The sequence below is a fragment of the Pleurodeles waltl genome, chromosome 1_2, assembly GCF_031143425.1.
Source record: "Pleurodeles waltl isolate 20211129_DDA chromosome 1_2, aPleWal1.hap1.20221129, whole genome shotgun sequence".
NCBI classification, from domain to species: domain Eukaryota; kingdom Metazoa; phylum Chordata; class Amphibia; order Caudata; family Salamandridae; genus Pleurodeles; species Pleurodeles waltl.
In genome coordinates this window covers 99,790,800-99,817,157 of record NC_090437.1, presented here as the reverse complement: position 1 = coordinate 99,817,157, position 26,358 = coordinate 99,790,800, and the positions used below count along the sequence as shown (strand labels likewise).

General features: G+C 44.5%; 1 protein-coding gene across 8 annotated transcripts in view; it reads right to left on the bottom strand.

The window, feature by feature from the left end:
* The window catches only part of LOC138297158 (tyrosine-protein phosphatase non-receptor type 9-like), a 766,145-nt gene that overhangs the window by 178,904 nt on the left and 560,883 nt on the right, over positions 1 to 26,358 (bottom strand). For all 8 annotated transcript variants that reach the window (XM_069236649.1, XM_069236659.1, XM_069236681.1 and 5 more), the window contains one exon: positions 25,346 to 25,415. In XM_069236649.1, the coding sequence (XP_069092750.1) occupies positions 25,346 to 25,415 (70 nt within the window). The remainder of the gene's footprint in view (positions 1 to 25,345; positions 25,416 to 26,358) is intronic.

Here is a 26,358-nt window from a genome sequence, read left to right as displayed (position 1 = left end):
GACAGGTATTCTAAATAGGGAAGTTGAATGAGTAATCTGCAGGTAAGCAGATATTGCTGCGAGATGTATTTTTATGGAAGAGAAAGCTAGATTTGATTTTTGTAAATGTAGTAAATATCCTACTACATCTTTTGGAGATGCATGCAATGGTTGGACTTGATTATTATGGCAGTAACAAATCTTTTCCATTTACTTGCATAGCAGTGTCTAATGGATGGTCTTCTAGCTTGTTTTATGACCTCCATACACTCTTGTGTGAGGTTTAAGTGTCCAAATTCTAGGATTTCAGGAGCCAAATTGCTAGATTCAGCGATGCTGGGTTTGGATGCCTGATCTGTTGTTTGTGTTGTGTTAACAGATCTGGCCTGTTGGGTAGTTTGACATGAGGTACTACTGACAGGTCTAGTAGTGTGGTATACCAAGGTTGTCTTGCCCATGTTGGTGCTATTAGTATGAGTTTGAGTTTGTTTTGACTCAATCTGTTTACTAGATATGGAAGGAGAGGGAGAGGGGGAAAAGCGTACGCAAATATCCCTGACCAATTCATCCATAGAGCATTGCCTTGAGATTGCCGGTGTGGGTACCTGGATGCGAAGTTTTGGCATTTTACGTTTTCTTTTGTTGCAAATAGATCTATTTGAGGTGTTCCCCAAATTTGGAAGTAAGTGTTCAGGATTTGGGGGTGAATTTCCCATTCGTGGACCTGTTGGTGATCCCGAGAGAGATTGTCTGCTAGCTGGTTCTGGATCCCTGGAATAAACTGTGCTATTAGGCGAATGTGGTTGTGAATTGCCCAATGCCATATTTTTTGTGTTAGGAGACACAACTGTGTCGAGTGTGTTCCCCCCTGTTTGTTTAAATAATACATTGTCGTCATGTTGTCTGTTTTGACAAGAATGTATTTGTGGGTTATCATTGGTTGGAATGCTTTCAACGCTAGAAATACTGCTAACAATTCTAGGTGATTTATATGAAACTTTCTTTGATGTACGTCCCATTGTCCTTGGATGCTGTGTTGATTGAGGTGTGCTCCCCACCCTGTCATGGAAGCATCTGTTGTTATCACGTATTGTGGCACTGGGTCTTGGAAAGGCCGCCCTTTGTTTAAATTTGTACTGTTCCACCATAGAAGCGAGATGTATGTTTGGCGGTCTATCAACACCAGATCTAGAAGTTGACCCTGTGCATGTGACCATTGTGATGCTAGGCACTGTTGTAAGGGCCGCATGTGCAATCTTGCGTTTGGGACAATGGCTATGCATGAGGACATCATGCCTAGGAGTTTTAATACCATCTTTGCGTGTATCTTTTGTGTTGGATACATAGCTTGTATCACCTTGTGAAAATTTTGAACCCTTTGTGGACTTGGAGTGGCTATCCCTTTTGTTGTGTTGATTGTCGCTCCTAAGTATTGCTGTGTTTGACACGGCAAAAGGTGTGACTTTGCATAGTTGATGGAGAAACCCAGTTTGTAAAGGGTTTGTATAACATAATCTGTGTGGTGTGAACACTTTGTTAGCGAGTTGGTTTTGATTAACCAATCGTCTAGGTACGGGAACACGTGTATTTGCTGCCTCCTGATATGTGCAGCTACTACTGCTAGACATTTTGTAAAGACTCTTGGTGCTGTTGTTATTCCGAATGGCAACACTTTGAATTGGTAATGTATTCCTTTGAATACGAACCTTAGGTATTTCCTGTGCGAGGGATGTATCGGTATATGGAAATACGCGTCTTTTAGATCTAACGTTGTCATGTAGTCTTGCTGTTTCAGTAGTAGTATTACGTCTTGTAACGTGACCATGTGAAAGTGGTCTGATTTGATGTAGGTGTTTAGTGTTCTGAGATCTAATATTGGTCTCAGACTTTTGTCCTTTTTCGGTATTAGAAAGTACAGTGAGTAAACTCCTGTGTTCTTTTGTGTTTTTGGTACTAATTCTATTGCGTCTTTTTGCAGTAATGCTTGAACTTCTAGTCCTAGAAGGTCTATATGCTGTTTTGACATATTGTGTGTTTTCGGTGGGACGTTTGGAGGGAGTTGGAGAAATTCTATGCAATAACCATGTTGGATAATTGCTAAGACCCAAGTGTCTGTTGTTATTTCCTCCCATGATCTGTGGAACTGGCTTAGTCTTCCCCCCACTGGTGTTGTGTGAAGGGGTTGTGTGACCTGTGAGTCACTGTTTATTTTGAGGGGTTTTGGGACCTTGAAACTTTCCCCGGTTTCTTGGGAATTGGCCCCCTCTGTATTGGCCTCGAAAGCCACCCCTTTGATATTGTCCCTGGTAGGTAGGTGGTCTTGTTTGTGAGGTGCTGGCTTCTGTGGCATGACCTCGAAACCCTCCTCTGAAAGTTGTTTTGCGAAATGTGCCAAATGTGCCTCTGCCCTGCGGGGAATAGAGTGCGCCCATGGCTTTGGCTGTGTCAGTGTCCTTCTTTAATTTTTCAATTGCAGTGTCCACTTCTGGGCCAAACAATTGCTGTTCATTGAACGGCATATTGAGCACTGCCTGTTGTATCTCAGGTTTGAAGCCAGATGTGCGCAGACATGCGTGCCTCATTGTCACAGCAGTATTTATTGTTCTTGCAGCTGTATCTGCTGCATCCATAGAAGAACGTATTTGGTTGTTGGAGATAATTTGCCCCTCTTCAACCACTTGTTTAGCTCGTTTCTGGAATTCTTTGGGGAGGTGCTCGATGAGATGCTGCATATCGTCCCAATGGGCCCTGTCGTATCGCGCTAGGAGTGCTTGCGAGTTGGCGATGCGCCACTGATTTGCAGCTTGTGCTGCAACCCTTTTCCCAGCTGCATCAAACTTGCGGCTCTCCTTGTCTGGAGGTGGTGCGTCGCCTGATGTATGCGAGTTGGCTCTTTTACGAGCTGCTCCTACGACTACTGAATCTGGTGTCAGTTGTGATGTAATAAAAGCAGGGTCTGTGGGCGGTGCCTTGTATTTTTTCTCCACCCTTGGAGTTATTGCTCTGCTTTTAACAGGCTCCTTGAAAATCTGTTTAGCGTGCCTTAGCATTCCCGGGAGCATGGGAAGGCTTTGATAATGGCTGTGGGTGGAGGACAGGGTGTTAAAGAGGAAGTCATCCTCAATAGGCTCCGAATGTAGAGATACATTATGAAATTCGGCTGCCCTAGCTACCACCTGTGCATATGCTGTACTGTCCTCAGGTGGTGAGGGTTTAGTTGGGTACGACTCTGGACTATTGTCCGATACTGGAGCATCATAGAGGTCCCATGCTTCCTGATCATCCTGGCTCATGGTATGAGCTGGTGATTGTGGTGGAGTCTGTGCCGGTGATACATGAGTTGACTGTGGTGGAGAGGGTGGTGGAGTTACCCTCTTTACCACCTTTGCTTGTGGTGGCTTGTCTTGTTGTTGGAAGTCAAGTTTCCTTTTCCTTCTGATTGGGGGAAGAGTGCTGATTTTCCCTGTACCCCTTTGGATAAAGATCCGCTTTTGCGTGTGATCTACCTCTGTAGTTTGTAATTCCTCCTCAAATCGGTGTCTTTTTAGTTGGGAGGACAGTGATTGTTCCTCTGAGTAGGAACTGGTTTTTGGTTCGGTTGCCGGGTGTTTTGGCACCGAAACCGTGTCTTTAGTTGTTTTCGGCTCCGACGAGATCTTTCTCTTTTTCGGTGTCTTGGCCTCTCGGTGCCGACCATCTTCGGTGCCGCTATCTCTGTGCCGAGCAGCTTCGGTGCCGCTGTCTCTGTGTTGAGTAGCTTCGGTGCCGCTATCTCGGTGTCAAGCCTTTTCTGCACCACTCTCTCGGTCTTGAGAGTGTTGCGTGCCTGTGTCTCGACCTGAGTCGGACGACTTCGGCACCAGCTCGCCCTTTTTCAGTGCCGATGGACGGTCACCTACTTTATGGGTTATGCCATGGCCTATTGGCAGTGGCGTCCCCTGGGCTTTGTCTGTTTTTTCGTGTGATCTTTCTTTCGACGTCTTACTCACGGTTGGTTGCTCGTCGACGTCGAATTCTTCGGAATCCGATTCGCGGATGGAGAAAGTTTCTTCTTCTTCCTCCTCCTCGAACCCTTGTTGTCCTGTCGGCGTGGAAGCCATCTGCAACCTCCTGGCTCTTCGGTCCCTGAGCGTTTTTCTCGACCGAAATGCGCGACAGGCCTCACACGACTCTTCCTTGTGCTCGGGGGACAGGCACAAGTTACAGACCAAATGTTGGTATGTATAAGGATATTTACTGTGGCATTTAGGACAGAATCGGAACGGGGTCCGTTCCATCAGTCTCGATGTTGCATGCGGTCGGGCCGACCAGGCCCCGACGGGGGATCGAAAATACCCCGAAGGGTTACCGGAGCTCTTTAAGGCTCGGTGTCGATTTGCCCTAACTATCCCGATACCGAACGAAACAATACCGACGAATTTTCCGTTGATTCTGACTAACTTTCCGACCCGAAACACGGAGCGAAAAGGAACACGTCCGAACCCGATAACGGAAAAAAAACAATCTAAGATGGAGTCGATGCCCATGCGCAATGGAACCGAAGTGGGAGGAGTCCCTCGGTCTCGTGACTCGAAAAGACTTCTTCGAAGAAAAACAACTTGTAGCACTCCGACCCAACACCAGACGGCGGACTATGCACAGCATGTGTATCTGCAGCTACACATGCCACCGAACACTGGTTTCCTCTGCAGCACAAAACTCTTCTGGGCTCACAGGCTATGGACTGACTACCCAGCGGTGTGCTGTTCCCTCTGGAGGGGTATGTGAGAAAGGAGTGGAAATAAACAAATACCTTAGCACCGACTGTCCAGCTGCAACTTCCTTACTTTTCTGGATATCCACACAGTAATGTTTTGTAAACATTTGTTAAAATGAAAATGTACCTGGCATACATACATCTGGTAAGGGAACATTAAACATAAAAGCTAACGTTGACCATTTCTTTTTAGTGGCACGTGCTTTTGACTTAACACCCAAAAATGTATTAGCTAACTCCTAGTACAGTATTATAGATTGGACTATTTACCTGGCAACAGTCCCGTTTGGACACTGCTGCACCAATGTTTGTGATGATTGTGCTATCAAGAATTGTGTAGAATTTTCTACATCTTTTATCTTAAATAAAATACATTATAGCTCGTGAGTCACCCAACGTGTGCAATGCGATGTCTATTACACTTGCTGGTGACTGAAAAAAAACGATGGCAACTGTATCATTTGGTTAATGTGGTACGGTGATACCACGTTGGGATCCAGCTGAGGGTGTGTTCTCATAACGACCTTATTCTCTAAAATAGTTGGTTATGATTCCAGGACCATTTATTTCACTTACTCATCATAAAGAAGTATTGGCAATTAAGAACTCAGTTCTGAGAGCTATGTGTTTCAGAGAAATGTATGCATCGGCTCAAAGGGTGTTTTCATGAGCACCACTAACAACACATTTGGTTTCCATTGTGATGGTGGGAATGCTGGGATCAATAGTTTTGGTGGAAAAGCATAAGCAGAAATCGTCTACCAGTTTATCAATACTTCATTTCCTTCCAACCCAATAAGTTTGTGGCTGGATGCAAAGATTTGGCTGTAGGAGGCTGGCCTGGTTTCTAGTGGGCAACTTGGGTACTTACACCTTATACCAGGTCCAGTTATCCCTTATTAGTGAAATGCAGTAGTGTTCTAGCAGCTTAGGCTGATAGAGGTAGCTGTAGCAGAGCAGCTTAGGCTGAACTAGGAGACACGCAAAGCTCCTGCAATACAACTTATAGTTACACAGTACTTATACAAAAGTAAAGACAATACTCAGTGTTACCAAAAATAAAGGTAGTTTATTTGAGTGACACAAGGCCAAAAATATCTTAGAGGCAATAGTCCTTCTGGAGGTAAGTATTATACACAATATATACACTAGACACCAAAATATGGTAAGTAATTAGACACAGGATAGTACAAACAAAAGGAAATGCTATAGAATGCAATGGGATAAAATAGGTCTAGGGGCAACACAAACCATATACTAAGAAAGTTGAATGCAAATCACCAATTCCCCCCAGACAAGTGTAGTGTGTAGAGAATCGCTGGGAGAGTAATAATACAGTAAAGGCAAGTAAAATACCTCACCCCAGAGCCCAGAAAAGCAGGAGTAAAGTACTGTACGTTTCCTTAGGACACACTACAAATCGTGATTAGAGTTATTGCAAGAAGCAAGACAGACTGCAAACAACAAATGGTGGATTCCTGGATCTGAACACCTGCAAAGGAAGAAGACCAAGTCCAGAAGTCGAAAGAAGTTCCAGGAAGGACAGGAGCCCCTGCCAACCCAGAAGAGGGTGCAAAAGAAGAGTTCCCAGTTGGAGGAACACTGCAGAAATGCACCCAAGGAAGATGTCAGCGGGTTCCTGCGTGATGCACTGGATGTCCCACGAAGAATAGTTGGATGCAGGCAAGTTTTTGCGCTGGATTCCTCAAACAAGCCTTGGTTACGGCAAAGTTGCGTTTTGTGTCTAGTTGACGCTATCTGGACCCAGGAGGAACCGGGGGCCTCAACTTTGTGTAAGGAGGAAGAGGGTCTCTCAGCACTTTAGAGAGCCCTCAGAACACCAGGTAGCAACCATGGGAGTCCCAGGACACGGGGACAAAGGAGGTGCAAAATGTGGTTGGTGCAGCACTACAAAGGAAGGTCCCACACCACGGGGAACAGCTCAGCGAGTTGAGCGTTGCAGGATAGAGTGCTGGGGACCTGGGCCAGGCTGTGCACGAAGGAATTTTGCAAATAGTGCACAGAGGCCTCAGGAGGTGAAGAACACATGGAAATCGTTCCAAATTGGGACAGCAGGACCTCAAGACAGTCTGGGTCGATGGGGTCCACCCTCTGTGTTCCAAGAAGCACGCTTGTCACCAGGAGAGGAGTCCAAGAGAACCAGTCATCAACTTAGAAGGTGTCTGCTTGAGCAAGTGAGTGACTCCGTCACTCCATGGGAGATTTCTTCGATCCTTCTGGTGCAGGGTGAAGACAGGGAGTCCCCACAGTGTGCACACACAAGATTTTGGTCTGTGTAAGGGAATTTCGCGTGGCACCGAGGACAGAATCAGAATGGAGTCCGATCCATGAGGCTTCCATGCGGTCGGCCCGACTAGGCCAGAGTTGGGCACGCTTACCCCGAAGGGCGAGTAAAGTTGTCTTCTTTGACGGTACCGATGTGTCGATGGAAGATGTAAACCCGATCTATACAATACCGATTAAAATAAGGCGTTTTTCTAAGTTTTCAGAATCGAACTTTCCGAGCGAAAGGAAACACGTCCGAACCCGATGGCGGAAAGAAAACAATCTAAGATGGAGTCGACGCCCATGCGCAATGGAGCCGAAATGGGAGGAGTCCCTCGATCTAGTGACTCGAAAAGACTTCTTCCAAGAAAAACAACTTGTAACACTCGAGCCCAACACTAGATGGCGGGATATGCACAGCATGTGTATCTGCAGCTACACATGCCATCGAACATATATATTTATACACACACACAGACACACACACACACACAATTTTACAGAACAGGCCAGATATAAAAGGCTTTGGTGCTACTTTTATGTCCAACCTGTCCCTGTTTTTCTTTTCAAAATCTGGTCAACCTATTCATTTTGCCACTCTCCCCGTCATCTGAGTACTAGCTGTGACAATGGTCACTCTGTTGAGCGCGCCTGCTGCCTGGACACAGCCTGATTCACCTTGAAGGGCCGGGGTCGCAGGCCTAAAGACTGCGCGGCTGTCCATAAGGGACTGCCTGCAACCTCAAAGTGAGTACCACCAGGGTCCCGGGGCTTTTTTTGCTGGTCCCCCCCCCCCCCCCCCCCCCGTAGGCTTGTTGCAAAGAAGAATGCGGGGCAAGACACAGCATTACCGACTGCGGTGGTTGGGTCTGGCAGCAAGTCTATTTTCCCGACTGCGGGCCTTTAAAGCCTTGCCTAACTGTGTGAGCCTGTGGGGACTGAGAGCGAGGGGTAACACCAGGAGACTCTACAGAACACTCGTCTCCCTAACACAAGTGGACATGCTCCCAGCTTTGTGACACTGAAGGTACAAGGGTACTACCTATTCATGGGCACTGTTGCTCCCCCCAGGGGCTAAATGGCACATTTTGAACACTGAACACTGGCTGCTCGTTGAGGCACATTAAGTTGAAGTTTCTCTGGGCCTTGTCTTGGCACAATCCCCATTGAGTAGACTTTGTCACTACCTGCATAATATGATGCTCCTTATACTAAGCACCTAAATTCATGCTGCACAGGTCTGCAGGGACTGCATTTGTGAGAGTAGCAGACAACACATACCCCAAAATGTGTTAGATATTGAGCATTGTATAAAGAATCCTGACACCCATTTTGATATAGGGCATGCACCTAACCCAATTGGAAGGTGTGGTCTTTTCGCAATACTCTGGGAACTGCTATAGGTTCCCATTTCGCTGAAAATAAGGGTACTGCTTCCATGTCACTCACAGATTGGGAGGCTTTTAAAGTTGTGATTTTCGGAGTATCCATAGGCACAATCGCAGGAGTCCGGCACTCTGTCTTACATGATCTAGGTGACATGGAATCACAGTTGGATATCCAAGAACACAAATCCCTACTAGATCCTTCATGACTAGACGACCCCCAAAATGCTAGGGTGCGGCACGCAGAGTTATTAGAACGCCTGCGTATCATAGACTATTGGTCATATACACAGCAAATACACTCAGAGGGCGATAGAGGTGGAGCACTGATTTCTCGTATGATATGCTCATCATTGTTCCCTACTCCGATCCTGTCTAACAACGCCATCCAGTGGAACATGTACTACACAAGCAGATATTAATGGCGCCTTCAGGTCGTATTGTAGGAAAGTCACTCTTTACGGCATGGTTACCCCTACTTTTTGCCTGTCAGTGTTCTTTTACTGGGATCATGCTGACCCAAGTGATCGTGCTCTCTCCCTCTAAATGTGGTTGACTAGGACTTTGCACCCTCCAAATTTGACAATCTGGTGCCACATACAAGTCCCTAGTATATGGTACTTAGGTGCCCAGGGCATTGGGACACCAGGGGTTCCCCATGGGCTGCAGCATGTATTATGCCACCCATGGAAGCCCATGCAAAATGTGTCTGCATGCCTGCCAGTGCAGCCTGCGTGAAAAGGTGCATGTTCCCTTTCTTTACAGGTCACTGCACCAGGTCACTGTAAGTCACTCCTATGGTAGGCCCTCCTAGCCCAGGGTGCAGGTACCTGTGTGTGAGGGAACCCTTGCATGAGCATAGGTTCCCCTATGAACGACAGATCCATTATACTGGACTTCGTAAGTGTGGAGAAGCCATTTTACCCGTGTACTGTCCAGCTACATAATGCTAACTCCAAACCTGGGCATGTTTTGTACCAAACATGTCGAAACCATACCCCAATACTGTTGCCATTATTGGTTGTATGATTCCATGCACTCTGGAGGTTCCTTAGAGGACCCCCAGCATTGCTCCAACCAGTCTTCTAGGGTTTTCTGGGCAGCACGCGCTTCTGCCACCCCTCAGACAGGTTTCCGCCCTCCTGCTGCTTCACAGACGATGGCAGATCAAAGGATTTCATGTGGTAGAGGAAAGTAATACCCTCTCCCTTTGAACAAGGTGTTACATTGCTTAGGACGGGTAGCCTCCCCAAGCCACTGGTATGCTTTGAAGGGCACATTTGGTGCCCTCCTTGCATAAACCGGTTTGCACCAGTCCAGGGACCCCCAGTCCCTGCTCTAGTGCCCAACTTGACAAAGGAAAGGGTAGGCACTACTCCCCTGTCCATCACCACCCCAGGGGTGGTGCACAGAGCTCCTCCAGATTGCCACTTGATTCTACCATCTTGAATCCAAGGTGGGCAGGGGCCCCTGGGAGCATCTGAGTGGCCAGGTCAGGTAGGTGACGTCACAGCTCTCTCCTGATAGGTGGACATCCTGATAGTTGAACAATCTCCCTTCCAGGGCTACTTAGGGTCTCCCTCTTCAGTGGGTCCTCACATTCGACAATTCAAGATTCCAGCAGGATTCCTCTGCATTGTTTACTTCATCTTCTGGCCACTGGGTCTGCAACTGGACCCTCCAGGAACTGACAATGTGCAACTTCAGCGACTCCACTCTGCAACATTGTTTCTCCAGCTCCTGCCAGCAAACGCAACATTTCCCCAGCTGTGCAACCTCAGAGGGTGGCAAGTCTCCAGCCTCCACACGAAGTAAGAAGGAATCTCCCTTGGAGTAAAGAAGTCACTCCCCTGCATCTGCAGGCAAATACCTCAACGATGACCGGCTGCGTGGATCTGCTCTACTCCAGAACTGCATGGGTTCTGCATCACAGGTGGTGGTCTGGAGTGGTCCACTTAGTCCTCTATACCAGCGTTTCAATTTGGGAGACGGAAACACCTAGCCCCTCCTTGTAGGACAGTACCCCTGTGCACCGCAAACCTTGCAGCTATTAAGGCTTGTTTGCTCTTCCTCCAAGGAATCTTCAAGCTCTGTGTAGCCTCTGCCCCCAGCACTCCTACCTGCAAAGCACAGTCTCATACCTCCTGCTCCAGCAATGTGAGACTCCTCTTCAGGTGTGCTGTGTGGGCCTCACTGCGACTCCTCTGACTGCTGCCAGTTGGTTGTCTGTGTTGGCTGCCTCCTCTTCTTGTGACTCTCCCAGCTTCTGAGGGTCAGGCTGGACTCCTCTCCTTGGGTCGAGCCCCCTGGATCTTGCTGGTCCTCTTGAACCTGGCAGACCTTCTTCCCCGTCTCTTACATTTGCCAAGGCTTGTTGGTGGTTTTTCAGCACCACTAACCAATTGCAACTTCATCGTCGACATGGGACGTCACTTGCATCACTTCTGGGACCTCTCCATCTCCTGTACTGCACTGCCGACCTTCTTTGTCCACCGTCGACCTGGTCCTGCATCCACAGAAGGGTTATTAGTGGCTCCTGCCACAACCTGACACTCCAACACAAACTGGACTTGGTCCCCTTCCTTGGTTGGGTCTTGCATAAGCCTTTTCCAAAGTCCTCCTGTTGGTTTTGAGGAAAACCAGGTACTTACCTCTGCTCTCCTGGTCGCTGGGGGCCACTCTGGTACTCACCTCTTTAAGTTCCTAGTTCATCCAGCTCCCCTCTACTGATTCCACTTCCTTGGGTGGAGGACTGCCCTTCACATCCCAATTTTTTGGTATGTGGTTTGGCCCTTCTCTAAAGGCCCTCACTATTTACCTATACTTTTGCCAATGTGTATTGCTTTCTATGCTCTTTACTGATCGCTAATGTGTTTATAATAGTGTGTTTACTTACCTCCAGTTGGGTGATTGTCTATTCAGTATTCTAGTAGTTGTGTTATAAAATAAAGGTACTTTATTATAGTAACACTGTGTGGTTCTTTTATGTGGGATAGTGCAATGTGACTATTGAGGTATTGCAAAGCTTTGCCTGTCTCATAGATAAGTCTTGGCTGCACATCCAAAGCTACCTAGAGAACCCAGGCTTCCTAGACACTGCCTACACTTCAGTAATAGGGGATACCTGGACCCGGTATAAGGTGATAACACTATAGTTGTCCACCACACACCAGATCAGCTTTCTACACGTATGAAACTGCACTCCACCATGCCCGTCCACTCCTTCCACCTTCTGCTAGACGTGATTTTACTAATAGTCTAGACTGACCCAAAATATCCCCCTCAGCCAGTAAGTCACTGGAAGCACCCTGAATACCTACTGAACTAAAACATGCAGTTACTGAGATGGCACATAACGAAACACAATGGTTTGCTAATTGAATTTTAATCAAACTTTGCCTCCAGTTAATTCAGCGCTTGGAGAAAGTATACCCTGTGTCCCTAAAAGCAGATAATTTGCCCCCAACCACTAAACAGGCCCTAGTTACTTCCCTGTTTAAACCAGGCCGAGCCCCAGGTGACCTCTCCCAATATTGTCCACTTTCACTACTGACCTCATAAGATCCTTAGTAAAGTGTTGCCATAAGGCGTCTTCCTCTCCTCTAGGAATTAATTAATACCAACCAATGTGGATTTTTCCCCCATAGGAGCATCTCCATGAATATCATACAGCTGTTCATTATTCCTGAGATTGCACACAGTAAATTCCCAAACGCTGATTGTCTTTCCCTAGACCGTCAGCAGGCCTTCCAATCCTTAAAGAGGGAATATATGTTCTCAGCCTTGAGAGCATTTAATATACCCCACAGCTTTGTTAACTGGATTTAGTTGCTCTACGCTATTCCTACAGGCAGAGTTAAACAGGCAGTTAGATTTCAACGCTATATCAACCGTCCAGAGGTACACGTCAGGGTTGTCCGCTATCACCTTTGCTTTTTGTGTTAGCAGTGGAACCTTTGGCACACCCAGGCTGGAACCTAAACATTGGGCTATCCCAAGAGGCTCCAGCATGCATGCAGTTTCTACCTATGCTGATGACATCCTGGTAGACATTAGGTATTTACACATGGACCTTACATCAATCGCCAAATTACTTCACTTGTTTGGGAGGATGTCTGGTCTTCAGGTCGAACACTCCAAATCATATGCATTTTTCTTCCATGACGACAACTCGCGACATAGTTACTATGGGCGATCAGACTATACCAGCAGCACATTCCACATTTTGCTATTTGGGAATTAAGATCTACACAACCCCTAAGGATCTGTTGTGTGAGAATCTAATTAAAGCCATAGCTGCCCTGCCCGCTCAGGTGAAATTCTGGATTAGCCTCCCTCTATCACAGGCAGCCTAGCCCTGTCTAAAATAACCATGTTGCTAAAATTATCATACTACTTTGTTAATTTACCTATGATTATTCCGAGTTCTGTCTTCAAAACATTGGACTCCATTCTCCTGGATCATACATGGGGGCCCTGGCAGACGTTGGGTTAGTCTTTCAAAATTACAATTGCCAACAACAAGTGGCGGCTTGGGTGCACCCAATTGTCATTCCTACTGCCTCTCAGCCCAATGACTATGGCTCTCTCACTGGCTGGCAGGTGTACACTTGCAGGAAATTGGTTATACTAAATCTATGCCACGCTCTGGTCATTTACACAGACTCCTGTTGCCAGGGGTTACATACCCTCCCAAGCTCCCTATACTTCTACACAATGCCATATTTATTTATTTTGGAAACATGTACCCTGTTACACAATTAACATATCTGCATAGGCCCCAAATAATTCTCTATGTGGACTGCCTACCCTCCTCGGTACACTTACATCCAAGAAGCTGGCACCCTGGGAGGAGATACGGGTTTAGGTGATTGTCGTCTTATTTGATAATGGCCAACTAGTCACATCAAGATTTCATGCAAAAACAAGATCTCCTTGGAGCTCATTTCCTTATACACCCCAACATATTGCCCTATGTACACAGCCACTGGGCGCTGTGGAGTGTTGAACCCACCACACAACTTTTTCGAGACAATGCATGTAATGAAAACTGGTAGACATTTGAGTAAATGGCTAGACAGAGGCCTTCGCACCCATTTACACAATTTGTTCGTCCCATGATGCACACAGTGTGAAACTGACATGGGCTGAGCCCTACTTGACAAGGAATGGTTTGGAGGTAGAATATTCCAGTATAATACTCGAAACATAAGTTTTAAGTATATTCATTTTATGCTTCTCCATACAGCATATTTAACACCGATTAAATTGCACAGAATTTTCAGCACAGCTTCAGCGGCATGTCCACGTTGCTTAAGAGGAGCGGCATCCTTAGTACATATGTTATGGTTATGCCTCACTTTGGGAACGTTATGAGCACAAGTCTGATATTCTCTCAGATCCCTGACAGGCACAGCACATTGGGACACGGTGGACCAATGTCTCTGGGTCTTTACCCGAGGTCTAAATCTGCAAGAAAGATGGCGCATTTTGTGGATCTAGCGTTGCTCTTGGCCAAGAGGCAGATAACAAGATGTTGGAAATCTCCACTGCACCCTTGGCTGCAAGTTGGCGTGAAGAGGTCTGGTGCTAGGGTTCTTCGGAAAGCCAAGCACTCCATAGGGAAGAGTACTGGGGACTCAGTAGTCATCCCATAGCCATTGCATGGGACGCCATGCTAGAACAATTTAAAGTACAAAATGAGATGTGGACTGATCTTTCCATGTTTAGGCACAGTGGAATACTGTGAGACTGACCCAGATATTGTTCTAGGCTGCCAATTTATATGGCACAATGACCTAACACTGGAACTATTGCTTTTATGCTCCCTGAGGGAAACGTATAGTGTTTTGATAAACAGAAGAGCGGACAGGGCAGCAGAGGGGTTATACAGTCATTTTTATTTTGTTGTTGAGACTTATTTTCCTTGTTGCATTACTGACAAAATTGTGTTGTTCTTCATTCATCAACCTTGCTAGTTGATCTTTATGTCTCGTCGCAATTATCATTTCCTGAAAACAATTCACCAACCATGTAATGTTTGTTTCATGCAGTGATGTTATTCGGTAAAGGCTACTAAATAAGATAGTACTGGATGTAACAATCCTACATGTTTCCTACTCACTCAAAATGCAATAACATTTGTTTAAAAAATGTATACCGAGTATATTCCACTGTTGTTTTCCTTTATTGGAACATTTTCTATCACACCCTTTTGTAACAATTCTTGTACCTCTTGCGAAGAATGTGAATTTGCTCTTTCTTTTTTCTTTGCGTCCTTAACTTAACTGCAGGTGGTTTTCACATGAACTCTATACAATAATAGTGCCTGATAAGGTTCAGCACCCTGTTTTCTGTTACCATTGACTCAGGCACTTAACTGAAAAGTTAATTATTCTACTCCTTACTGGTGCTGTGTATTGATGGCTGTCTTATGAAATCATTTTGACAGAGGAAGGCCCTCTTGAGGTCTGACTCCTAGTTTTCCCTCTCCCACACAAGGTGAGCTTGTTGTGATAGGATTGCTACTGTGGTGATTATTGGACCGTATGTTCTCCCTTTCAAAAGGTGCTGCTTAAAGCTGCCTGCCTTGTCATCTTCTGTCTTAGGCACCCTTTCTTATGAATGGGCCTCATTTTCTGAAATGCTTCAATTAATTTTGCAGTTTTGTTGGCCTGTTTAATATTCTCCAGAGAGTGCTCAGCCTCTGGACATAACAGGTGATCCCCAGTGAAGGACATATCCATTATGTTAGATTACGTTTCACGTTTAAATCCTGGTATGAGCAACCAAGTGAGACTTCGCAGCACTGTGCCTGTTGACAGTGGTCTGTCTGCAGTGTCTGCAGGGTATGATGCAGATTTATGAAACTCTTCAGATAGATGCTTCATTAAATCTTCCATATGAACAAGGTAAAGCCTACAGTATTTATCAGCAAAGTCCTTACTTTTGAATATCTCCATGCGCCAGCTTAGGCAAAATTATTTTCGGTAGCTCTCCTACATTGGCAGTGGGTGTCGGTATCTACATGCGTCACAAGATGACATCACTGGTGTCATTAAGAGCCCCCATCGATGTGCTGATGTTAGTTTCCACCCAATATTTTAAGAGCCTTTGAGGCGAGAGGATGGAACTAACTTCAAAATTGTATGCGCATTTTTAATTTTTTTTTAAATAAAATAAAGATATTAATATAGTTATACATACTAAATATACATAAACAGGCTCCTTTGGGATAAACATTCATGCAACAATAAGGAGAATGGATTGGTGAGGAATCCTCAGTACATACTGTAGCCACCAGAAAAAGCTTTACTGAAGGTAAGTAATTTGTTCTTCTGATGGATACATCTATCTGCAGATTCCTCACTGTCTGAATAGAATACCCAAGCAGCTCAACACTCGGAGTAAGGTGCATGACTGTCTATACCAAAAGAATCCTGCAAACTAGAACGAGCAAAGTGACTGTCCCTCCTTACTTTGGAATTTAACAATAATGTTTTGAAAAAGTGTCAACTCACTGCTTTACAAATATGTATTACAGGGATTCTTCAAGCTAAAGAAGAGGTAGAAGATTTAACTCTCGCAGACTAAGCACAAATACCTTCAGGTGGTTGTTTGTGTGCCATGATGTTGCAGCTCTAAATGCAAAATATGATCCTTCTTGACAGTGTCCTTTTCTGATATGTCTTCCCCTTCATTTTCCTGATGTACCCCCACAAAAAGCTGGTCGTCCAGTAAGAATTCATGTGTCCCTTCCACGTAGAAACAGAGCTCTTTTTGGGTCAAATCGACAAAGTCTTTCCTCCTCTTTGGTGGATGGGGCAGAGGATAGAAAGTGGAAAGGGAGATGGACTGACACAAATGGAAGACAGTAACCACTTTTGGCAAGAAGGCAGCCCTCGTTCTCAATACCAACTTATCCGGGAAGTAAGTTGTGATGGATGCTTTACACTCCAGGCTTGCAGCTTGCTAACTCTCCTTGCAATGGCAATAAGAAAAATCATCTTAAGTGTTAAAAGGGGTTCAAGAAGATAATACATTAGAAAAGTTAAAACCAAAATAGGATTCCACTGAGGCATAATAATGGCAATGAGAGGATATTTATTTGTAAACCTTCTAGGGAATCCTAAAACAACAGAAGATTGAAAGAGAGAATATTGATCAGGTAAACAGATAAAAGCTGAAAGAGCAGATAAATACCCTTAACTGTGGCAATTGTGCAGCCCTGCCAAAAGAGAAAGTAAAATATCCTTTAAAGGATCTAATGAATTATCATCACACCACTTAACAAATCTAGCCCATTTGACAGCATAAGCAGATTTGATGAAGTGTCTTCTGGATGATAAACTAACATCCACCACATTAAGGAGGAGTAAAAAGCAACTCAGGCTGCTGCGCTCTATCTCCTGGCATGTTGGTGCAGGCTCTGAGGGGAGGGTGTGGAACCTGCCCCAGGGACTGCGAGAAGAGGTCTGCTCTGAGAGGGAGACGGAGCAGAGGGAGAAGTGATTGAAGTTTTCATACCACACTCTTTGTGGGCAGTCTGAGGCGATCAAGGTTACTTAGTCCCAGTCAAGGCAAATTTTCCTCAATACCCAAGGGTATGGAAGTAAACGTGTAAAGCAGCTAGGAGCTCCAGCTGAATAGAAACAGTTCCACTAACACTTCCTCCATCGGACAATTGAGGCTGCAGAACAATGGGCAGTGCACGTTCTCTCAAGTGGCAAAAGGTCCACCTGAGGAGTCCCCCATAGTAAAGCTGGCTGAGACGTCTGCATGCACATTGAGAACTCTGGCTGGGTGATTTGCTATCACACAAATCTTATGATCGTTAGCCCAGGGCCAGAATCATACGAGGTTCCCTGCAGAGAAGAGTCAACTCTCCCCCTCCCCACCATTTGTTGATGTACCACATTGCAGCAGTGTTGTTCATCAAACTCGTACGAGCTGACTGCGAAAGGAAGGGAGAAAGGCCGTGAGAGCCAGACCTATCACCCGCAATTTTGAACAGATTTATATGAAACAACTGTTCTTCTGGAGACCAACGGTCCCTATTCTCCAGTTCCTTCAGTTGTGCTCCCTACCTTGGGTGGAGGCATCCGTAGGACTGTGGTGCCGGAAATGGAAGGTGATATGGTTTCCCTTGAGAGACTGCTGAGCACACCCCACCATAGAAGTGTGTCTGGAGAGTCTACCGGCTTGTAGATCTCCATTGTGTTGGAACCACTGCCTACGGAGGCACCGCTGGAAGGCCCTTATGCCTCAGCATGCATGGGCGATCAACAGAATGCAGGAGGATAGCTGACCTAGCAAGCGTAAGACCTTCGATACTGGAATAGTTGTTCCATTCTGGAACATCAGAATCATAGCCTGAATGTCTGTGTTTCCGAGGAGGAAGAAACACTCGATTCACCGTTGTATCCAGTACTGCCCATATAAACAGGGTACACAGAGGCTCCCGATGAGATTTGGGCTTTTTGATGGAAAAGCCCAGAGTGAACAACTCAGTTGTTATCTGCAAGTGATACAACACAAACTCTGGAGATTTTACTTTTATGAGCCAATTGTCCTAGTAAGAGAATGCTGATATTCCCAACCTTCTGCGATGAGCCGCAACCACCACCATCACCTTCGCAAAGACTGGAGGAGCGGAATTGAGGCCAAACGGAAAGATTGCAAACTGATAGTGATGGTATTCTACAGTGAAGCGAAGAAACTTACCGTACAACTACAGAACAGGGATGGGGACATTGGCATCCTGCAATAGACTGACATCATCCAGTTTTCTTTCTCCAGTGCAAGAAGCAACTGAGCTGGATCAGCATCTTGAACGTTTCCTGTATGAGAAACCAGTTCAAAATCTTGAGGTCCAGGATCAGACATAAATGACCGTCTCTCCTGGGAATGGGGAAATAACTTGAGTAGCATTCCTAACCCCGTTACGGCTTTGAAACGAATTTCAATGTGTCTTTTCGAAGGAGGGATAGTACCTCCTGCTTGAGAAGACTAATATATTCTGCCGAAAGTGAATTTGGTTGGGGTAGAAAGGGTGGGATAACACCTGGATCTTCTTTCTCTTCTTCTTGGAAGTCTAGTTCCCAAAGGAAATCTTGTCCTTCTTCTATTAGTCACTGAGCTTGAGTATAGAAGGTTGAGGCAACAACGGTATTGGCACCAGCAATGTTGACAAGAGAAGTCAGAAGTGGCACCAGAGTCGATGCTTGAGATGTCAGAGTGGAGGCTGTCTGAGTCATAAGTGATATCTCCATGGGCAGAGAGATTAAAGGCGATGGTGTCCTCTTTTGAGGAACTTCCACTTACACTGGCCAGGTTGTCTGGGACATCTGTATGAAAGGCATAAAGGGCACTTTCTGGTAAGCCGCCAAAAAGCCTCCCAAAGAATTAGCCACTAGACCTATGAGGCCTGCATGAGCACCAGATGAGAACATCAGACTATTAAAAATGGTAAACATGGCGTTCAAGAAGCAACTGGAATCTGTACTCGGAAAAGCTGGGTCCTCCTTGCTGAGGGTGAGGCACTGGATCAGAGGTCGGTGTTTTCATTCGGTACTTCAGGATCTGGAGTCAGAAGAGGTGCCGATATTGAAGGAGAAGTCTGAAGTGGTGCCTTAGATGGAGCCAGTAAATGCTGACAGTCTTCCTTCGAATTTGGTTGCAGAGATCTGTATTGCTAATGCTAATGGGGACTCTTTATGGCTCCAGTGACATCACACAGTGCTGCATACAGATCCGTGTAGAGAGACCCCCCTGTCCATGTGGGACAGTTATTAAAAACGTTTCTGTTCAAACTGGCGTATAGGGATACTCAAAAGGTGAGGAATCTGCAGGAATATGTAGCCATCAGTAAATCCACTTTCAGGAGTTTATATCTGTTCAATAGGGTGTTAGAATTATCTATGCATCATTAAGTTGCCGCTACACTATCCATTTTCTCCGTACTGACTCAGGTCTCTGGAGGAGTGACCTTTGTTACTGGGGATTGACCCCTCTTTCTCGATGTGGACTCCATTAGGAAATCCGATTCTATCTGAGATTTAATACAGGGAGTGCAGAATTATTAGGCAAATGAGTATTTTGACCACATCATCCTCTTTATGCATGTTGTCTTACTCCAAGCTGTATAGGCTCGAAAGCCTACTACCAATTAAGCATATTAGGTGATGTGCATCTCTGTAATGAGAAGGGGTGTGGTCTAATGACATCAACACCCTATATCAGGTGTGCATAATTATTAGGCAACTTCCTTTCCTTTGGCAAAATGGGTAAAAAGAAGGACTTGACAGGCTCAGAAAAGTCAAAAATAGTGAGATATCTTGCAGAGGGATGCAGCACTCTTAAAATTGCAAAGCTTCTGAAGCGTGATCATCGAACAATCAAGCGTTTCATTCAAAATAGTCAACAGGGTCGCAAGAAGCGTGTGGAAAAACCAAGGCGCAAAATAACTGCCCATGAACTGAGAAAAGTCAAGCGTGCAGCTGCCACGATGCCACTTGCCACCAGTTTGGCCATATTTCAGAGCTGCAACATCACTGGAGTGCCCAAAAGCACAAGGTGTGCAATACTCAGAGACATGGCCAAGGTAAGAAAGGCTGAAAGACGACCACCACTGAACAAGACACACAAGCTGAAACGTCAAGACTGGGCCAAGAAATATCTCAAGACTGATTTTTCTAAGGTTTTATGGACTGATGAAATGAGAGTGAGTCTTGATGGGCCAGATGGATGGGCCCGTGGCTGGATTGGTAAAGGGCAGAGAGCTCCAGTCCGACTCAGACGCCAGCAAGGTGGAGGTGGAGTACTGGTTTGGGCTGGTATCATCAAAGATGAGCTTGTGGGGCCTTTTCGGGTTGAGGATGGAGTCAAGCTCAACTCCCAGTCCTACTGCCAGTTCCTGGAAGACACCTTCTTCAAGCAGTGGTACAGGAAGAAGTCTGCATCCTTCAAGAAAAACATGATTTTCATGCAGGACAATGCTCCATCACACGCGTCCAAGTACTCCACAGCGTGGCTGGCAAGAAAGGGTATAAAAGAAGGAAATCTAATGACATGGCCTCCTTGTTCACCTGATCTGAACCCCATTGAGAACCTGTGGTCCATCATCAAATGTGAGATTTACAAGGAGGGAAAACAGTACACCTCTCTGAACAGTGTCTGGGAGGCTGTGGTTGCTGCTGCACGCAATGTTGATGGTGAACAGATCAAAACACTGACAGAATCCATGGATGGCAGGCTTTTGAGTGTCCTTGCAAAGAAAAGTGGCTATATTGGTCACTGATTTGTTTTTGTTTCGTTTTTGAATGTCAGAAATGTATATTTGTGAATGTTGAGATGTTATATTGGTTTCACTGGTAATAATAAATAATTGAAATGGGTATATATTTTTTTTTGTTAAGTTGCCTAATAATTATGCAGAGTGATAGTCACCTGCACACACAGATATCCCCCTAACATAGCTAAAACTAAAAACAAACTAAAAACTACTTCCAAAAATATTCAGCTTTGATATTAATGAGTTTTTTGGGTTCATTGAGAACATGGTTGTTGTTCAATAATAAAATTAATCCTCAAAAATACAACTTGCCTAATAATTCTGCACTCCCTGTATACTGTGGATCCGGGGACAATGTTTTATCACTCTCAATCCTTAATGTGAAAAGCATTGAGATACAGGGGCTAAAACAAACCTCCCAGCTTTGCTGCAATGTAATGGTAACATAGGTATGCATTGAGTCTTCCACTGTAGAGGACTGACAGCCTCTTAGCCTCTTTCAAGAGGCGTTTTCTTTTTTGTTTGATCTCCATTTGTACCCCAAAATAACCTGCAGCTTTTTTTTAACCATCTGCTGACGATATAGTAACAGAGAAGTCATCCAGAAGAAATGCTCTCCAGGGATACATGTCCACCTCTTCCTGTGATAAGAGTAAGCATCAACATCTTCCCATAAAGGCTTCTCCTTTTTCCTGGATATCATACTGAGTTTCCTCTAGATCTCCTTGTGTATCAACAGCATCTTCTCTTTATCACCCTCTTGAGACTTGTGTTAAAACTCTTATATGTGTGGAACACATCTTAGACTCGGGAGGCGGTGTGTTCTGTCTCTGTCTTCCTTTTAGTCCTAGGGTTTTAGGTATTTCGGTTGCTGCCGTGGCCTCCTCAAAAGGTCTTTTCTTTTAAATGAGATTATTTTAACCTGGACTTTAAAAGCCTACTGCTGCTTCTCGCCATCTGTGATGTTGGACTATTTCTTGTCCCCTTGCTGCTTATCCTTCAAAGGCAAGTGCCTTTCTTATCCTATTAAAGCGTATTCATCTTCCAAAGTGGAGCCAACACCCTTAGTCAAATCTTTCAAATTGTTCTGGTCTTTGGACCCAGCAGAAAGGGATTTTCAAACATCCTCCTCAACAGACCTTTCTTTCACTGTGAAGTGTCTCTCTATGCAATCCTTCTATTTCATGCAAAGTTTTTGTCTCCAGTGTTTTTACTGGAGATTTGGTTACCTTTTGGTTTGAAGGTTCTGAAAGTTTCTTACTTTTGGGCAGTGTTGACTTAAGTTCAGACCTCCATTAGTGAGATGATCCACTATCTTCAAACTTCTTTGATGTCCCGATCAACTTGGTGTTCCCACTGAGCCTCCTCTGAAACCTCTAACTCCTCTTCCATTGAAAGCCCCATCTTATACATCAATACAGCACTTTTCTATTGCTTCTCAGCTTCTTACTTCCCCAAAATGTCTGTTGTAGCATAGAGTGCCAGCAGCCTTTTAGACTTGTGAACTAGGGTTTTTAGCTTGAAAAGAGAACCAGCATAACAGTCTTCCGACTTGTGGTCTCATTGGAGGTAGAACATGTATACCGGATGTTTGTTGCTAATGGTGGTGAGGAGTCTCCGAGCCACCGACTACAGTATTTACCATTATCCTACTATGTTGAAGGCCCCTAGAAAACCCTGCAATTACTAACATCACACATTTATGGAGATTATTCAGCATCCTTTTTGCAATTTTTTGAGGGCTGTCTTGACACACTCCCAAGCCCACTGTCAGAAATATAGAAACTGAAATTGGGGCTATGTTAGGGGGCATTGTGGGCTTATTGTAAACGTCATAGTGAGTCATCTTTTCTTGATGTCAATGCCCTGGGGAAAAACTCTGTAAATAAACTCTTCCAAAACCAACCATGAGATGATGGAAGAATGCAGAGCATGCAAATCTAGCAGAATTTCATAGTGTATAACAGAAGTAGTATTCTGTGGCTAAACCTTGTTTTGAGTAAGGCTTTGACCTTTGGATATTATATTTTTTAACGGTTTGTGTTATCAACCAAATGTGTAACTTGAACAAATGGTACACAAGGAACTACCAGTACTGTTGTAGCACTCGCCTACGGTACAGCCCCTCTGCTCTCCAGCTGCACAACTGAGTGCGATTCAGTCCTTTCGCTGAGCTATCATACTCTCCTTTTTGCAGTATCTCAGACACTCACTTTCTTCCTCTTCTTTATTAGCTGCCATTATGAGCACAATAAAAGTGGGGCATTAATCTGTTAAACATGTAAGACCTGTGGAACTGCATAGCCATCTTTAAATCAAACGAAGTTCAACTCACACATTTTTCTCAAGCACATGGAGGCAAATTGTACTTGTCTTGGAGTGGACTGATTCCATCACTCAAAGCATTATATGCTTGCCAACTTTCATATCTGATTGACAAACTTCAACTTACCAGAGACCGCATAAACACTAGGAGCAAACACAGACTAAATCTGGAAACTGCACTATTCAAAACAGCAAAATATTCAAGCAGACTTTTTCCTGCCTATCCCCAGGCTTTGCAATACTATTCCTAATCAAATTGGAATGAATGAGAACCTCCGACTCTTCGCTAAGGAACTAAACATCTCCTCTTCGCTAAGGAACTAAAAATCTACCACTTCAAAATGTAGCTGACAAACTACCATGATTCTCATTTCCTTTTGTACATCACTCCCTTTAATGTTCGTATATGTACTCTTCTCTTAGTTGTATGTAAGGCCCTCTGCTGCCCAAGAGGATAGGGACCAGGTACATAAATAATAATAAATAAAACCAACTAGCCAGGTTACTACTCTGAATTCCTTTCTGGTCAAAGCACCACTTCAGAAGACTTGCTTCGGACTTTTTCCAAGTACTGAGCATTCCACGAGCTAAGGCCTAACGCCCAGTCAGCATTTTCTTGGGCATCCAGTTTTGCTTTCTCAAGTCACTCTCACAAGACTGAGTCGATTAATACAAGGTGTCGATATAGATAGATATAGAAGTTCACAGGGTCCAAGCCCCATTCAATTTGATGGCACTTCGCTGTAGGCAAAAATATAAACTATGCCACGAGAATATGAGAAGTGTTACTTAACTGTAACCAGCTGTCTGTTGCATTTTCTGCACAAGACACTTTCCATTTGCAGCGTGGGCTGTTCCAGATAACATGTTATAACCAGAATTAAAAGCAGTGCCCCATACCCTTAAGGCTGAAACGGAGGGAAACGTAAAAGTAGCTGTAGAAAATAGTGTTTTAAGACCATATGACCCACTTGGGGTTACTTTTTTTTTCCAGAATATACCACATAGTAATGGTTTGTAAATGTACAAGCAAATGACGACGTAGCTACTGTGCAAATATACATAAGTGGGACGTTGCTGACGAAAGAAAGCGTAGCCCATTATTTCCATGTTCAATCTCTGTGGAATGTTTGTTTGCACTTGCATAACAAATCAGAAAGCACTGCACAATACACCCGGCTATGCTCCTTTATGAAGTAGGTTTTCTAATAGCAGCTTTAAGGACAAGGATTTTCCAAAAATAAATTGATTGCCTGTTTTTATGTTGGCTGCTACTGCTGACAACTGTAATCGAATTCAAGTTCAAGCTAGGTCGGTTTCCTAAAATGAATAAAGATAGTACACTATGTATGAATGCCTTGCAGGAGGTGATCACGACTGTTCATAGTAATGAACAAAGCGTTTCCGTGTTGCCTAATAACACTCTGTGTAGTGGGGCAGCCTGCTCTCTTAAGAATTGTCATTCATCATTATAGGAAATTAAGTTCTAGATTTCAAAGGCTGCTAAGACCACTTCTAAACTCTATTTTGGAAAACTAACTGAATACAGCGGTCAGGACGAATAAATAAATTCCCCAAATCAGTAGAAAAATGTTTACCATAGGTAGTGACCTATGTACAGTGCACGCGTGTAATGGTGTCCCGCACTCACAAAGTCCGGGGAATTTGCCCTGAACGATGTGGGGGCACCTTGGCTAGTGCCAGGGTGCCCACACACTAAGTAACTTTGCACCCAATCTTCACCAGGTGAAGGTTAGACATATAGGTGACTTATAAGTTACTTATGTGCAGTGGTAAATGGCTGTGAAATAACGTGGACGTTATTTCACGCAGGCTGTAGTGGCAGGCCTGTGTAAGAATTGTCAGAGCTCCCTATGGGTGGCAAAAGAAATGCTGCAGCCCATAGGGATCTCCTGGAACCCCAATACCCTGGGTACCTCAGTACCACATACTAGGGAATTATATGGGCGTACCACTATGCCAATGTGAATTGGTAAATTTAGTCAGTAGCCTGTTAGTGACAAATTTGGAAAGCAGAAAGAGCATAACCACTGAGGTTCTGGTTAGCAGAGCCTCAGTGAAAACACATTCTTCCTCACGGAACAGTGTATTGTGATGTTTGAATATCCCTAGTATGGCCTTAATTTATGCATCTTCCAGATGGAACCAGTCATGTCACAGTGATTGTTTCTATAGTGTTTAGAATACAAGAAACTAGTTTAAAAATACTTCACACAAAAAATGAAACCTCCAAACTGAGGGGAACTGAACTGCTCTTTTGCATATGTTGTTATTATGACAAATTATATGATTAATCCATACCTTGTGTTGCTATATACGCATTTTTCCTCTTATATCCATCCATAAAACTTGCATTGATGTAATCTGTCGTCTAAATAAATGAAAAAAGTACTTTTAACTCTTAGAACCTCTGTATCTGACATTTCAAATTGTAAGGAATAAATTGTCTACCCGTAACTACATTACCGTAGCATTGGTATATTTCATACATACACATACTTGAATCATTCCCTAACATTAGGCTGGGAATCCCCAGTATGTTAACACAGCAATAAACAGCATAAACATACTCTTATATATATATATATTTATATTTAAAAAACTGAGCTTGTTTTTAGACTACTGAACAGGTTACTTATTTTCAGTAACACTGTTTCTGGTAAAGACTATCTATTTGCAGCTTCCTTTTGAATATTCCCCAAGTGTCAGACTGGATTTGAGAACTTTTCAACAGTACCGCTCTGCGCCATAAAGGGGTGCCTTGCGGCTCTGTACTGACACCAAACCTCTCTAGAAATTACATGCAGGCCCATATAGGAGCTACTCCCATGCGCTGTCAGTTGCTTTCATGATTGAGACACCTGACAGAGACCCGAAAAGGCAAACTGGTAGACAGTGTTCCTAGACTTTGTAACTTATTAATGGAGAGAGTCCAATCACAGAACAGGAGGGTTGGAGAGTAATCTGTGGCTAGAAAGAGTCTCTACCAGAAAAAGTGTTACCAAAGGTAGTTTACTTGTTCTTCTGATAGAGACTTCTATCCATAGATTCCTCACCTTCTAAATAGATACCAAAACAATACCTATTCGGATGTGGGTGTGTGAATGGACTCAAACGAAAAGTCCTGCAGGGCTGAGCAGGCAAAACGGCCCTTCCGGCAAAACTGACTGTTCAGGCAATAATGCTTTCTGAAAGTACGGAAGGATGCTGACAGCTGCCGAACAAATGTCTAGAACAGGGACCTGCGTGCCAACAGTTTGTCCAGGAAGAAGGAAGTGGTAGGTGGATTGACACAAAGGGCCTGAAGCTCACTA